This window comes from Pleurodeles waltl, chromosome 9, assembly GCF_031143425.1.
Source record: "Pleurodeles waltl isolate 20211129_DDA chromosome 9, aPleWal1.hap1.20221129, whole genome shotgun sequence".
NCBI lineage: Eukaryota > Metazoa > Chordata > Amphibia > Caudata > Salamandridae > Pleurodeles > Pleurodeles waltl.
Window position 1 is genome coordinate 893630557 of NC_090448.1, and position 16435 is coordinate 893646991.

A 16435-nucleotide genomic window follows, 5' to 3' on the forward strand; every position below is an offset into this window, starting at 1 on the left:
CAGGGCTTAGGGGCGTATAGTATCATATACAAGGGGCTTATAAGTAAATTAAATGTGCCAATTAGGTATATGCCAGTTTTAGACTGTTTAAAACGGAGAGGATAAGCACTGTTAGTTAGCAGAGAATTATAAGGCCAACCATAAGCAAAAAGAAGGAAAAAACTTTGATGACCTTACAGAACAGGAAAATTACCAACATCTCTCTTCTTGACTTGCTAATTTTGAGTTGCCTCTTTTTATGATAGGTATAATGTTATGAACAAGAACCTTTGGGACTGAGATATTTTGCACAGTCTATTCATTTAGCTTGTTCATCAATTTTGTATAGGGCTACTGCACTGTACAGTATTAGTGTGATTTGCATAGAACCAAGTGGGGAAAATGCCACAAACAACATGAAGAGTTAGGCATTAGGTTAAAATGATCAAATAAGTAAAAACATAAGTTCCTAACAAATAGTCAAACATGTTGGTTGCAGAGAAAAAGTGCTCTGATTAGTTCAGGGATAGCCTAGAGTGATGATTTTTAGTCATTTGATATTTAAGATTAAGAGAGTTAAAACGTTATTACCCATCCCTGATAAAGTTTGAGTTCGTGCATGGGAGGATTTATATTTCAGGATTTCCAGAAGCCACTTAGTTCCAGAATTTCCTTACTTTGCTGTTAAAATGAAAGCAAAACTATATAAGAATCTTTGTATATTCAATACAAGACTGAATTAAATGTGTAGTACGCATATTTCTTGTGTTTGGAATCCCAGTTTTGGCTCTACTCACACACTGTAAGCATTTTCTACTGCACTGGACACATAACTCCAGAAGAGTCCTCCATAATTTGATAAAGCATTTCCAAACTGGCTATCAGAACCATTCATTCATGAATATGCAGTGCCACGATAGAACTCTACAAATATTAAAAAAAGGAAACATATACCTCCTCAGACACATCCAGTATAAAAAGTGTTCAGTGCCTGGAACTCTTGGATTAGTCTCCAATTAAAGAAGGTTGGTAACTCAATGTTGAGAACTAGATGGAAGCGAATCTTCCCTAAAGTGGTCCAACTTTCCTGAAGTTTCACAAACAACTTTCTTTTGAATATCCACTTACTAAAAGCTTTCGAATGAAGAAAGACTCGCCCTGCAACATCAGACCCACTCTCGCTTGCAAGAGATATTGTATACAACAAAGGGCTTGCAGCCCACCCTTTGCTTAACATTAGTTTGCTTGTGTTGTCACTCTTAATTGCTGCCCTCTAATGGGCCAGCACGTGCTGGCTTTACCTCGTCTTCTTTCTGATGGACCATGGACCAAATACTGATTGCTTCAACTTGATTGCTGTACTTCCGCTGATCGTGCTGTGATTGAGGCGATACTTTTATTTTTATTCTTCCCTGTCATCTTTGTTGAACCTCCTGCCATTTGTAGCTATGCTTTACTATGCCACACACACACCAAAGAAGCCATTGTCCCCTTTGAATTGGATGTTTTTTGTGATAACAGATGTTCTCTGGTTTTATTGTGGCAAATTATGTTCTCTCCTTCCAGATGTACGAAGACATGCAACTGCTTTCTTAATGTCATAGGATTTTTTGCCAACCGTCATATTTTTTATTTTTCATGCATGAGAAGATTAACTGATTTTCTCAAAATCTCATTGGTGTTGTGCCGAGATCCAGCAATCATTGGCAACACCAATAGGTCTCATCTTTGAGTCTATTGGTTCTGCCATTGCCTTTTCTTCATGCTGAGGCCTCGACAATTCATAAAAATGTCTCTAGACCTGCAGGTTGAGTAGCTTGAATAATCTACTCGACCTAACTGTAATGTACTTGACCCGGAAACGGGTCTCAAATTGTGTGATCTTAGGCAAATATTGTATTTTACAGCCGCCTTTTTCTTCCTTCTCACATATGAGTGCCCCTTCAAATATGTGAGCTCAGCATTTGTGATATAAAAAATCCTCTTTTGTTTGATTAAATACACTATACATTTGCTCTATGTATAATAAATCTAACCCGCATATAGGGTACACATTATCCATGCATGACTTGCCTCTTAGTTTACTAATGGCTTTGCCATCGGGCAGAAGTGTTTCTCAATTTATGTTTAGACACTCACTTTTAATAAATAGATTACTAAAGCATGATGTGGTAGTGCACTGTCATTTACAGAGAGCATGTTTCCCAGAAATGTCCAAAAACCTTCCCACTAACATTCAGCTTTACTGATAAAACTATATAGTGTATTAACAATAATCTGTGAAAATTGGGTTTCAGAAAACATTTATCATTTGCACATCACCAAGTAAAGTGTTATGACTTTTTTCATCCTATTTAAATATTTTTTTAATCACACAGAAGTACAAAAATGGTCTTTTGCAGCTACTGAAATATATTTTGAAATGTTTGTAAAATTGACTTAGTTATGTAAATGTTGTGTGTTAGGAAAAACCTGATACCAAAAGCCTTTCATTTCACATAGGTCAGACAGTTTACCTTACAAAATCCTGGAACTCTGCAGTCACAAGGAAAAGTATTTTCATTGCAAGAAGACAAACTGACTTTTGACCTCTGTCTCTGAACACAGAGCAAATGTGACAAGAATAAGATTTAAAGGCATCTTAATTGCTAATTCAGTTTCTAACTGAACAGAACACCTCTTCTTTGTCCACTCCCTTGAAGGGTCGAGTGGAATCTAAAAATAGCTCATAAAATAAAACTCACCATAGGGAGTGGTGGAGTAGACTGTCAAAATAGATCTATTTCTAGAAAATGCTACTAATTGGAACCAATGGGACAAGCATATGAATCTTCAAAAATAGCTGTTTTACACATAATATCCTGCATTGTATTTAGTCAGTGTTAGAAATGGGGTCTTTGGTTGGCAGTCAGGTTACCTCCTGTCCAAGCAAGGACCCTCACTCTAGTCAGGGTAAAAAAGAATCACCCTCAGCTAACGCCCGCTCACCCCCTTGATAGCTTGGCACGAGCATGCTGGCTTAACTTCAGAGTGCTAGGTGTAAAGTATTTGTACCAACACAAACAGAAACGTAGTGAAAACACTACAAAATGACACAACACAGGTTTAGAAAGATAGAGAATATTTATCTAAACAAATCAAGACCAAAACGACAAAAATCCACAATACACAAGTCAAGTTATCAAATAAAAAGCAAAAAGAGTCTTCATGTAATTTTAAATCCAACACTCACGCTGGGTGTGTCAAAAATAACCCCGCAAGGGTGAGAGTGCGTCAAAAAGGGCTTGCAAAGCGTCAATATCACTCACGAGCAAGACCTTGCACCGTTTCTCCTTCAGTCGAGTCAGCGTGCGTCGTTTCTTCTCTCCACAGGAGAGCGGAACGTTAATTCGAACCGCACTCTCGGGTCTGGGCAGGCTTTGCGTTGTTTTTACACGCCCAGCGATGTTTGCATCGGAAATCCTGCCGCACGATGATCTGAAAATGACACAGTGCGGGTTGCGATCTCACCAGCCTCCGTCAGCGATGTTGCGCGTCGTTTCTCCAGCTGCGTGCGCCAATCTTTCAGTCGCGCTGCAGACGAGCGTCGATTTTCAGCCGCGAAGCCAGCGGCGCGTCACTTTTTTAGCCGTGGATCGGAGTGGGGTCGATCTTTTCCCCGCAAGGCGTTCGGTGCATGGATTTCTCACTCTTGGTCTGCCAGCTTCTCCTTTCAGGGTCCCAGGAACTGGAAGGGCACCACTTGGCAGGGTAGGAGTCTCAGGAGGCTCCAGGTGCTGGCAGAGAGAATTCTTTGCTGTCCCTGAGACTTCAAACAACAGGAAGCAAGCTCTAATTCAAGCTCTTGGAGAGTTCTTCACAAGAAGGAAGGCACACAAAATCCAGTCTTTGTCCTCTAGTACAGGCAGAAGCAGCAACCGCAGAATAGCTCCACAAAGCTCAGTCACAGGCAGGGTAGTTCTTCTTCCTCAGCTCTTCAGCTCTTCTCCAGGCAGAGGTTCCTCTTGGTTTCCAGAAGTGTTCTAAAGTCTGTGGTTTTCGGTGCCCTTCTTATACCCATTTTTCCCTTTGAAGTAGGCTTACTTCAAAGAAAAGTCTCTCTTGTTTGTGAAATCCTGCCTTGCCCAGGCCAGGCCTCAGACACCCACCAGGGGGTTGGAGACTGCATTGTGTGAGGGCAGACACAGCCCTTTCAGGTGTGAGTGACCACTCCTCCCCTTCTTCCTAGCACAGATGGCTCATCAGGAAATGCAGACTACACCACAGCTCCGTTTGTGTCACTGTCTAGTGAGAGGTGCTACCAGCCCAAATGTCAAACTGACCCAGACAGGGAATCCACAAATAGGCAGAGTCACAGAAATGGTTTAAGCAAGAAAATGCTCACTTTCTAAAAGTGGCATTTTCAAACACCCAATCTTAAAATCAACTTTACTAAAAGACGTATTTTTATGTCTTTTTAAATTGTTAGCTCAGAGACCCCAAACTCCACATGTCTATCCGCTCCCAAAGGGAATCTACACTTTTATCTTTTTTAAAGGTAGCCCCTATGCTAGCCTATGAGAGGGACAGGCCTTGCAACAGTGAAAAAGGAATTTAGCAGTATTTCACTGTCCGGATATAAAACACATTACTATCTGTCCTACCTTAACCATACACTGCACCCTGCCCTTGGGGCTACCTGGGGCCTACCTTAGGGATGTCTTACATGTAAGAAAAGGGAAGGTTTAGTGGGTACACTTGCCAAGTCGAATTTACAGTTAAAACTGCACACACAGCATCCATCATTGAGGTGGTTATTCAAACAGCCATGTCTTCAGCTCCTTTGTTGAGGAGGGGGGTAGTCTGAGGTGGAGCGGGAGGGCGTTCCAGTCTGTGGCTGCAAGGTGGGAGAAAGAGCGTCCCCCCGTTTTTTTTCTTCCTGGTGCTGGGTACTTTGGTGAGAGAGAGCTGGGCTGAAAGTAGGGTCCTGTGGGGTATGTGGAAGTTGAGTCGCCTGTTCAGGTAGGCTGGCCTGGTATTGTGGAGGGCTTTTGTGGAGGGCTTTGTGTGCGTGGGTGATGATCTTGAAGGTAATTCTTTTCTCCTTTGGAATTCAGTGAAGTGTGCGCAGGTGTTGAGAGATGTGGCAGTGTCGGGGCAGGTCGAGGATCAGTCTGGCAGCGGCGTTCTGGATGTTCTGTGGTTTGCGGGTGAGTTTCTTGTTTATCCCGGCATAGAGCGTGTTGCTGTAGTCCAGTCTGCTGGTGATGAGGGCATGTGTGACGCTCTTTGTATGTTCATTGGGGATCCTTTTGAAGTCTTGTGTAGGAGGCGGAGGGTGCGGAAGTAGGTGGATGTGACTGAGCTGATTTGGCGGTCCATGTTGAGTCTGGAGTCCAGGATGATCCTGAGGTTTCGGTCTTGCTTCGTGGGGGTGGGCGGGCCTCCGAGGGTGGGTGGCCATCAGAAGTCGTTCCATGAGTCTGGTTGGGAGCCCATGATGAGTACTTCTGTCTTGTTCACGTTGAGGCAGCTGTTTTTCATCCAGTTGGCGACTGCTCCCATGCCTTTGCCGAAGTTGTGCTTCCTGCCCTCCTGCAATAGCCACAACATATTTAGTCACAGAAAAGGGTCTTATCATGCACTCCCAAGCCATTCTTATGTATACAACACCCACCTCATACATCTGCACTGACCCAGATGGTCCCAGTAAACGAAATAAGTGCTTGATGACTGACAGAATACCTCACATCTGTAGCCAGCAAAGAGGCCCCCACTACAGTGCATCCACATCTTTCCAGAGAACCATTAACAGTCAGCTGAATATGCTAAAACATTCAGTAGTACACAGACACAATTTATGTAAATGTATTTAAATACCTTTGAGTAGTGCAGAGGTGAGTTGTGACAGAAAGGGACTGCATGCTGTTAATTGCTGTGGCTTGACATTAAAGCACACTCTCTGAATTGTTTAATCATAAATCACATTTTCTTTTGTATCCTTTAACTTTACCAGTAGGAAACACAGGGTTTACTGGATGTTAGTAGGTTATTGATTTCAATGGTTTAGTATATTTATTTACTCATTTATTAAGTTGATCAGTAATGCATTAACATGTTGCCAAGCCCACTTCACAGAAAAATATTAGCACATGAAATTTCAGTTATTGAATTTGTAAGAGAGTAGGAGCAAGTTTGCATGCTGATCAAGTGAGGACAGATAAAAAGGGAACATCTAAAATGTCCAAAGGGGCCCTTAAAAATAAGGGATAGGGGGTTGTCTTGATAAGAGTCTGATCAGTAGTTGAATGTTTCTCTGAAAATCCTGGTTTTCAAAGCTTTTTTGAAACATGTTATGGGAGCTGTTGGATTCCAATGAGATTCAGCGAGTTCTAGAAGTGGGCTCCCTTTTCCCTGGTGGACACATTTGCTTTGCTTTATACAAGCTCATGGTCATGGTTGTAGAGGGGGTTCATGTCTCAGAGGTACTTGGGCCTTTTACGACAGTAGAAGTTTAAAACTAGCCTCAGACCTTTCAATGTTATCCTTTGTTCCAGTGGGAGACAGTGAAGCTTTGTTTATAACTGATGTGATGTAGCCACGTTTCCTCATATTGAGTTTTGTACGTTGGTTTTACATACTTTGGAGTGTTGGAGTTTGCATACTTTAGAGTTTGGGATTTTATACAATTTTATATAGTCTGCATATGTATGCATATAGGCTAAACATGTGCCCTTTTTGGGGCACATATGTAGACTATGTTGCAGTAGGTCTTTTAGATAGAACCAGAGCTTTTATTAGTTAAATTTACTGGTTTACATGCAACAAATAATGAGTTGAAAGTTGACATCTCTGCTACTGCAGTGATTTGCAGACTGGACAAGAGTTTGGAGTTTAACCCTGTCGCGTAGGCTCTCATTATTCTAATGAGACTACTGGATTTTGAGCAGCAAGATCGTCCACGGTGTGGGAGACTGAGTCTGACCCACTGTGGGTCACACCTGTCGCCCTAAATCCGGGTTTTGCTCCAGCTAACTAGCTGTGCCCCATCTCTACCAGAAGATAGGGATGATTGGGCAGCCGAGCGCATGACATCTTAGGTTTCTCAGGGAAGTCGTGGTCACTCAGGTCGCATCCGGTTCTCTCATTCTGACTTCGGTCTCATATAAAAATGACAATAAGAAGCAGTATAAGTTTTAATGACTGGTTTAATAAAACGACTGCATTTTATATAGCAAAGCGTGAGCTGCAATAACCAGGACGACACAACATGACAATATTAAAATGGTGATGAGGAGAGTGTAGCATACGAATAATGCTATCATATTGTCACTAGGATTTATGAACTATTTCCTATCTAAGTCATAATCTGAGCACAACATGTTAAGCTCTATTTCTGCCTTTCAGGCTCCCCCGGGAGGACATTAACCCTCATACCTGAGCAAAGGCCTGTAGTCTGCGTTAGCATCTGCAGCGAAGCATTCAGCAATCAGCATACAGTCGTGGTTCCCTGGCTGGAATCTCCCTCTTAACGTGTTCTAAGAAAATGTCCCTACGTAAGGCTGTGTATTTTCTACTAATGTTGGAGACTAAACGTCTACCACGTTCACCGGCAATGTACCAAACTGTAGCCTTGACTGAAGCACAAAGTGATGAAGAATATCTTGTTTGAGAACACAGTGCCGGGCTAAGCAAAAACAGTTAGATAGAAGAAAATAAAACAAGACCTTAAAACTGGTTATTGTTAAAATAACAATGCGAAGCCGAATAAAATATATCTAGGTTAAAGTGCACAGCGGCCTAGTGTGTTAAAGTAATGTGCATGGAGCTATAACTTAAATGGCTACACAACAACCCAACTCACATTTTTGTTTATTACGGACCTTACTGGTGTTGGGGCGTATTTCAGTTCCTTTGGGTAGTCGATTGGTGGCAAAGAGTCATGTGGATTTCCTGTATTTTTCAGTGTTAGATAAAACATCAGAGAAAAAAATATCTATGTAAATTATTGTGTCCAGCATATCGAGTCCAAAAATATTGTGAAGATAAGTTTACATAGCTAAGCCGTTTTACTATATATAACTCCACATACAAATACCTTGATGATTGATATATATATATATATATATATATATATATATATATATATGTATGTGTATATATATATATATATATATACATATTATTTTTAAGGCACGTACATGTGACTTTAAGAATACTAAATATATACTTAGCTATTTGCACTTACCTTCTTGATATTTCGGTCCTCAATATTTTGACATCATATTCTGTCCACACAATATTTTTATTTCCACTATTCTATCAGTGATCCATATTCATGTTTATTTTGGTATCATCCAAGTACAAGACTTTTTCTCATCCAGAAATATATAAGTACATATGCTTTAGTTCATTTGAGATACTACCACAACTTTGCTCTGCAGTGCCATTCCTGACACCATGCTATAACACTTTCCCCATACTATTGTCAATGATCACAGTAATACTTCACCCACAAACTTACACTTATACCCTCCAAGAAAGTACTATTAGCCCCTACCTCCGTCTACTTACACAACACCCACAATCCCACCCATACATCACCAACACACTACCCTTACTTTTTAAATATTGCCATCTTCAGAGCATCATGATTCCTTCCTACGCCACCGCACTAGCACCCTCCAGCACTGTGGCACCTTTCAGCTCTTTACTTCCACCACCACCACCACCACTTTCCTCCTCTCCTCCTCTCCCCAACCCTTCCGGACAGCAGTTCAATACCAGACACTGTATTACACTCATATTTCACAATAGAAGTTGTGGTGCCTTCCCACAAATATACATAAAACACATCTTCATGTTCCGGTATGAAAAGCCAACTCCCATTGGATTTCTGAACATAGGCTTCATCTGGCAGCTATTTGGACACCATTAATGGGTTTAAAGTGAAAAGAACACACTTGACTGCTAGTAAATACATATGTGATATGTAGAATGTTAAGTGCAATGTTTTGTGGCGGAAGTAGGGGCGCATGGAAGGGTGCTACGTTTTACAGTTTCCTTCGTTTTGCAAAATAGTAGCTACATTTACATTATTTGGGCAATTATAAACATCCATTACTCGTACTTAATAATATGTTCCTTTTTCTCAGAACTATCAATGATCCATTGGTTTTTGCCTCTGGCATGATGAATTGTTAGCTGTGTATTTTTCTTTAAATGGAACAAGCATTCCACCCAAGAAAATGCCACACAATAGAAAGTCAGTAGCTATATTTCTAAGATAGAAGAATATGGATAAGGCTTGAGTTATTTGTCACTCCACGAGGAATGCCCGAGTTATCACTCGGCAGAAAACCTATCCCCTCTTGGTAAACATGATTGACTCACAGCCCCACCTAAAATCTATGCAGGCAAACCTTGCAACCTTCCAACATCTATCACCCCCAGATCCTCCTTTTACCCCACCACTGTCTGTCCATGTATTCACCCCCCTACCCATGACACGGCGACCATTTCCGGCTCACCGAGCAATCATGACAACGATGCTCCACCCATCTTGCAGGCACATTGCCCACCAAACCTAGAGCTGCTGTCTAGGCCGGCAAGCATCTCCTTGATCAGGACCAGGCCTGTTCCAACAGAGGAACATCACCAACCACCACAAGCCTCACGGGCAAACATTGGTATCAACCCATCTCTGCTCCCTCAGCCACATCTGCCAAACCAACCCCCGACAGCCAACTTCACAAACCCCGGGCATTTAGGCAGGACAACTCAGTCACAATCTGGGGTACGACTTGTCTCATGGAACGTGGCAGGTCTGAAATCTATTCTTCCCCTTCCATCCTTCTCCTCATTTGTTGACGAACATGACATATGTCTCCTACAGGAAACATGGTCACTCGACCCACTCTTCCGAACAGGCTACTCAAATTTCCACATCCCCGCTGTGGCCAGCACGAGAGGCAGGCCCTCAGGGGGTCTGACCATCTGGATCAAAACATCGCTTAGCTGCCATATATCACAGCTACCTACCGCCTCTCCCGACCTGTTAGGCCTTCGTCTGTCCTTTGGGCCTGACTCTGTGGTGAACATCTTTAATATCTACGCTCGAGGGGTCAGGGGGGGTCAAGTCTCCAAAACCCTCAGCGCCCTCGTAGCCCTCTTACAAAATTATCCCCGCCATCATAAAACCATTGTGGCTGGGGACTTCAACGTCACATTCGAACCCCTTGACTGGGACGATCTCAGGTCCACCCGCGAGGAAGATCAAGCCTGGTCTATCCCCGCCCTGTCAATTCCACCCATCAAAAGGTGGACGTCAGTTGCCATTCAGGTTAAATCATTGACCATGGAGTTTGGACTCAGGGCGCTAAATGGCAGAACTAATTCAGACACCAACGGTAGTCACACATACAACAAAACGAACCACACCAGCAGAATCGATTATTGCCTATTCGATATAAGATTATGGCCTCTAGTCATCGATATGACAATCATCGAAAGGACCGAAAGTGATCACAACCCTCTCTCTGTCCACACATTAGCCCTAGGTAACCTCCCAGCCACGTCTAACCCCGCAGCAGTAGCACCCGAGGGTATTAACCTGGCCAACAACAAAAGACACCTAAAATGGGTCAATATTGTGGCCCGGCCCGCACTCATCAATGCTGCCAACAACACCCTAAAATCCACACTAAGGGACCTAGAGGCGGGTTCTGCAACACCCCATCAGGAAATTAGCTCAATCCACACCTCCTGCTTCAGGGATATCGCGGACCACTTCTCAGCTTCCCCAGCCCACGACGACAAACGACCCAAAGCCAGGCACCGCTGGTTCAACAAAACGTGCCGGTCCCTAAACAAGCGCCTAGTTCAAGCCATTAAATCCAAGGACCCCATCGCCATCCGCGTAGCTAGGAAGTCCTATAAATCTGCAATATGCATAGCCAAGCGTGATCAAGATAGCAAATGGTGGATAGCACTCAGCGACGCTGTGCGCAAGAGAAATTATAGTCTGTTCTGGTCCCTGGTAGCGCGAGGCCCAGAAACCAGTGGTTTGGACATCACAACCAATATTGCCCCAAGAGACTGGATAGCCCACTTTAGTAGTCTGTACTCCCCTGATCATGATAGCCCCACCTCTGTTTGTACGGGTCCCCTCCTACTTCACTCATTAGCACCAACCACCGCAGCACCCCTGTTGTTCTCCCAAAGTGATATTACTTATTCTCTAAGCACTCTAAAACGCGGCAGGGCCCCTGGTTCAGACTGCGTCCCAGCAGACCTATTCTCAACAGACCTAGCATCCTGGTCAAGATATCTCACCATTCTAGCTAACGCAATAGCATCTGGGGCGCCAATTCCCGACTCTTGGAAAGCGGCCATTGTTATTCCAATCTTTAAAAAGGGCGACAGATCTCTTCCCTGTAACTATAGACCCATTAGTCTAATTGACTGTGTCCAAAAAGTCTTCTGCCACTGCCTCCTAGGGAAGATAGAAGAATGGATAATTGACCACGATATCCTTAGCCCCCTCCAAGCCGGTTTCCGAAAGAAGATTTCCACCACTGATCAAGCCCTCAGATTCCTATTATTATATTGGAAAACAGTGTTCATTGATAAAGGCAGCCTTTATGTAGCTTTCGTGGACCTCAAATCTGCCTTTGACCTAGTACCTCGCAACAAACTGTGGGTCACTCTCTCTCGGATGGGAATCCCGGAACACATCCTTGCCATTTTGATACGACTCCACGAAGACAACTACGCACAAGTCAGGTGGGGCAACAAGGGCCAACTTACCGATAGAATCCACGTCTCTAGGGGTGTGCGGCAAGGTTGCGTACTTGCCCCGACCCTCTTTTCCCTGTACATCAACGAAATTGTCCCCTCCCTCCTCAGACTGCAGGCTGACGCACCTTCACTTGGCACACAAAAAATCCCAGTCTTACTCTTTGCCGATGACACTCTTTTGATATCTAAGACCCCTAGTGGTCTAAGGAAACTCCTTGCGTGCTTCGAGCATTTCTGTTCATCCCAGGGACTCGAAATCAACGCAACGAAAACCAAACTAATGACCCTTAATCCCCACAGATCCTTCAAAGGGAAATTTACTTTAGAGGGCTCCTCAATCGAGAAGGTGGGCATTTTCAGCTACCTGGGCATAACACTCACTGACAACATGTCCTGGAAGCCACACATAGGAAAACAAGCCCTTAAATTAAGACAAACAACTGGGGCTCTACTAAAAAATTTCCACCTCTCACACACAAAACCAATTCGCCCAGCATTACAGTTATACGAAGCCCAGGCAGTTTCCTCAGCGCTCTACGGGGCTGAACTTTGGGGTTATACCAAAACCCAAGACCTAACCATCGCTGAAAACAATTTCTTAAGAAACCTTGTGTCCCTTCCGCTAAGCACCCCACTGTTCCCTCTTTTCAAGGACCTCGGCATCAAACGCATTGGTCACAAAGCCCGCCTGCGACCTCTGCTGTACTGGCGGCGTCTCTGGACCACTCCGGAACTTGACATCTTCACCGAAGCTCTACAGGTCATCCTAAAAGCCGACCACCTGCACAGAATCCCCTGGCTACGATCCATCAAGGATTTACTTCACTCTATCGGGCTCGATGATCTCTGGAACTCACCAGCCGCGTCAGTCTTTCCCTCGAAAAGCGAACTAAAGAAACTTTACTGGCAAATGGCCAACAACGAAGACACTCGGGCTGCACTCCACACTACATTATCTTGTGACTTTGCCAACCTAAAAGAGTCATGCAAGTACGAATCTTTTTGGGACCTAATCACGGTCCCAAGGGAAAGGAAACTGTACTTCCAGCTCCGCATTGGAACACTCCCATTAAGTCTTTTCACCAGCAGCTGGTCACGCAACGAATCCACCGCATGCCCTGCTTGCAAAGCCCCCGTCGAGAATCTCCCTCACCTCCTTTTTGCATGCCCTGCGTATACTGCCCCCCGTAGGAAATGGCTGGCCCCGGCATGCAGACTACTGGGAGCACGCTGCTCTGCGCTAGCTCTGCGAATCCTTAGATCAGACACCAGGCCAACGCTAGTGATCGCTATCGCCAAATTCCTCGGAGCTAGTTGGCTTATTAGAGGGAAAACTCTCCTGGACAAAGACTCCAAATAAGACTGTCCCAACATCCTGCACAGTGCATTTCATTTCATTTCATCTAATTTTATTCCATTTTATTCTATCTCATTTTTATTCCATTTTAATTTTTATTTATGTTTTACTCCCTTTTATCACCATATTTACCTGCAATTTTATTTTATTACGTGCATTTACTTGTATTTATTACTGCTCGCGCTTTTTTGGCTCTTGTAGCCGCAATAAAGCTTCTTTGAATTGAATTGAATTTGTCACCCTGCCCCTGTTGCTGCCCCTGTTGCTTGCCATTTCTTCACTATTTTTGCTTCTCCTGGGTTTTTCTTTTCTGCTCATTATATGGTGTTATCCACTGTTTTATGCAGCATACCTTTTAAAGTTGTACAGAGAAATAAGACCACGATATTTGCTCCCACGTTTATTTGCCACAAGTTATCAAAATATTTACCACTACTTTTCTATTAATCAGCTGTAAGGGGGTAGAACAAAGTTCCCATTTCTGTCCCGCTGCAATTCTCAAGAACACATTTCTGCTTTTTAAGTGGATTCGCATTACCTCAAAAATCGTCAAAGGATTCTATGACTGGGAGTTATATTCCACACCCTGTGCTTGCCTATTCCCACTTTGATTCGAAACATCATAAAAAGGAATTTAAAAGATCAACGTGTTGTTCATTTTATTAACACTATTGTATGGATATTATTTAAAATTGTTTGTTAAAAAGGTATACGTAAATATGCAATTTTTTGTTATATTTCACATTAATTTTTATTATCCCATATCAACTTTTAAAACCTTTCTTAGCTAGATTTTAACACTTTCTAGAGGAATATCAGTTTAAAAAAAAAAAATATAAACCTATTTTTTATTTTAAAGTGATCTCTTTCTTGTTTGGTTTCTACTTTTTAACAACTCTATATAAATGTAATGCTTTTAGATGTGATAAAACCGAGAACGTGAGTGAGAGTGTGAAAGCTAACTATTTTAAAATAAATTGGTGCAGCGACATTGGAAGCAAACAAACATTTTTAAATGTTTAGAAAAGTGTTCAGTGACAGTTGCTGTTGAAATAAGACACCCCTTTTATCAGATAAAAAGTCTGCGAGCCCTGACTTGTACTTTTTTTCCAGCACAAATCTAACCTTAAGGAATGTAAACTTTAATTGGAAAATATTTTTTCTGATTGGATGGAATGACTCAAAATTTCTTTTCTTAGAGACAAGATTCGTCTGTTGTGAAGCCGCATGATGCCTTGATGCACACTTAGCACCATACCTAATGGATAGATTGATGTATGTATGCACACTGGCATGCTTAGCAAAGGAATAAAATAATAGCAGAATAGTGTAGCCAGGCATGATTAGAGTCCCATTTTGTTTATATATTTGTTAAAGGAACTATGTGCCTCATGTACTATATGTTTTGCAGTAGCAAAGCCAGGACCACAGGCCTCAAAACCACTAGCCACAAAGTACCAAAGACAGTTTGCGAGCCAGAAATGTCTACATTGTGTGGAGTGCACTTTGCATCATGTTATGCTTTGGAGGGAAGAAGAGACATGAAAATGACATAACTCTCTTTACGAATCGCAATGACATGTATCAATGCTTTGTGACCACAACTGCAGTTATAAGCCAATCATACCATACTGCTTCTCTAAAGGAGGTTGTGTTGGAATTGCAAAGTGGAAGCTGTCATTGAGGGACCGCTTCCATATTGTAACCGTGAGCTTAGGTATTGGGGAGGAGCAAACATTGGTCCTGGGGACCAATGCACGCTCCCAGCAATGCCTTCACAAAATATAATTTTTTGTCTGTTGTGAACGCTGATGTCATCAATACAGGGGCAGACCATATTGCTCCAGGCAGCCCCTTCATCATTCTTTTTTACACGCATGGAATAATGATGCCACCCTTTGTTTACTTTACAGTAATAGAGGCATACATTACAGTGCAAACCAGATGCCATTGTCAAGTGCTGGTTTTTGGTACAGACATTGTCCCTTCAAGAGATAGGGGCTGCAAGCAGAAAAAAGTTTGCATTTTGAGAATGCACATATGGAGGTCTTTTGTCTCATGCAAGCCTCAACGCAGCATTCAGAAGAGGTCTGAAGGAGTTGCAAACTGATTTCCATCCCCTTAACATTAATATGACGGGAGATGTACACATTTTTGTAACCTATCCCTTTATCGCACTAGGGCTTTTGTAGATCCTTTGCACCACGTGTACAAAGGCAGGTTACAGCACAACACATAAGTTGTTCTGTGTTCAACCTCTTTTGTACATTAGGCCTATATATCATTTTACTGCTGATGCAATTTTAATTTCTGTATGATTTATAGATCATAGTGATCTTTATATTTCTTTAACAATCATAGAAAGTATTTTTGTATTTTTAGATATATATGTATACTTTTTTAGGTTCAAAGACATTGTGTTGCAAAGCAAATATGAGCTCACATCAGCAGGATTTGAAGATCATGAATTTAGAAACGTTTTTAATCATGTGAGTAAGCCCTGCTAAACTATACTTTTTAAAATGATTTTATGAATGTGTTTCTGTCTTTTATGAAACAAAAAACTGAATATTAATGTATTTTCCTCCCCTCATATATTGACTTTTTTTTTTTTTTTTTTTACTAATATGTGCCTGGTTGAAAAGCCATAATTCAGTCTTGGACCATCAAACTTTAACAGTAATAATTATGTTCTCTTTTTGTGAGAATGGTAAAACGTTAATTTTATTGTCACCAACATTCATGCCCTATTCAGCTCCCATATTCAAAATTTCCATGTTTATTTTTGTAGCAAACTGTACTGAAGGCAGGGGTCTCAGATGATAGTTATTCCCAGTCGGCTTGCTTTCCCTACCTTTTTTATTGACTTGAAACAAACATACTATGAGGAGACTTAATGATAACTTCTTTAATCACTAAGTAGCATCACCACAAAACAACGTATCTTGCATACGACTTTTATATAAGATTTCTAAACCCACGTACATATAGTTTGATTTCATCACATTACTAAAGTGTGCAGCCAGGAGTCAGATCTTTCTGAACACTATCCAGACATCGATAAAAAAAGAGCAGTATCTGTGGTGCTCACTAGCAACTTTAGGTATTGATCTTACTCCATTATTTTTGTTTTGAAAAAAGCGAGAAGTGAAAAAGGTGTCTACAATTTAGAGAGACAGCAATGTGGAAAGGTATTATCCTTGTAAGACTTCACTTCTTCATTGCATAAGTTTGATCATTTTTCCAGAACATATCCTGTCTTTACATCAGTTCTCCTTCTTGCACCCAAGATTAATTTCAGGATAGATCTTTAGGACTTCT

General features: G+C 42.0%; 1 protein-coding gene across 2 annotated transcripts in view; it reads left to right on the forward strand.

The window, feature by feature from the left end:
- The window catches only part of OTUB2 (OTU deubiquitinase, ubiquitin aldehyde binding 2), an 82673-nt gene that overhangs the window by 43491 nt on the left and 22747 nt on the right, over nt 1-16435 (forward strand). For both annotated transcript variants that reach the window (XM_069208234.1, XM_069208235.1), the window contains one exon: nt 15519-15603. In XM_069208234.1, coding sequence (XP_069064335.1) covers nt 15519-15603 — 85 coding nt within the window. The remainder of the gene's footprint in view (nt 1-15518; nt 15604-16435) is intronic.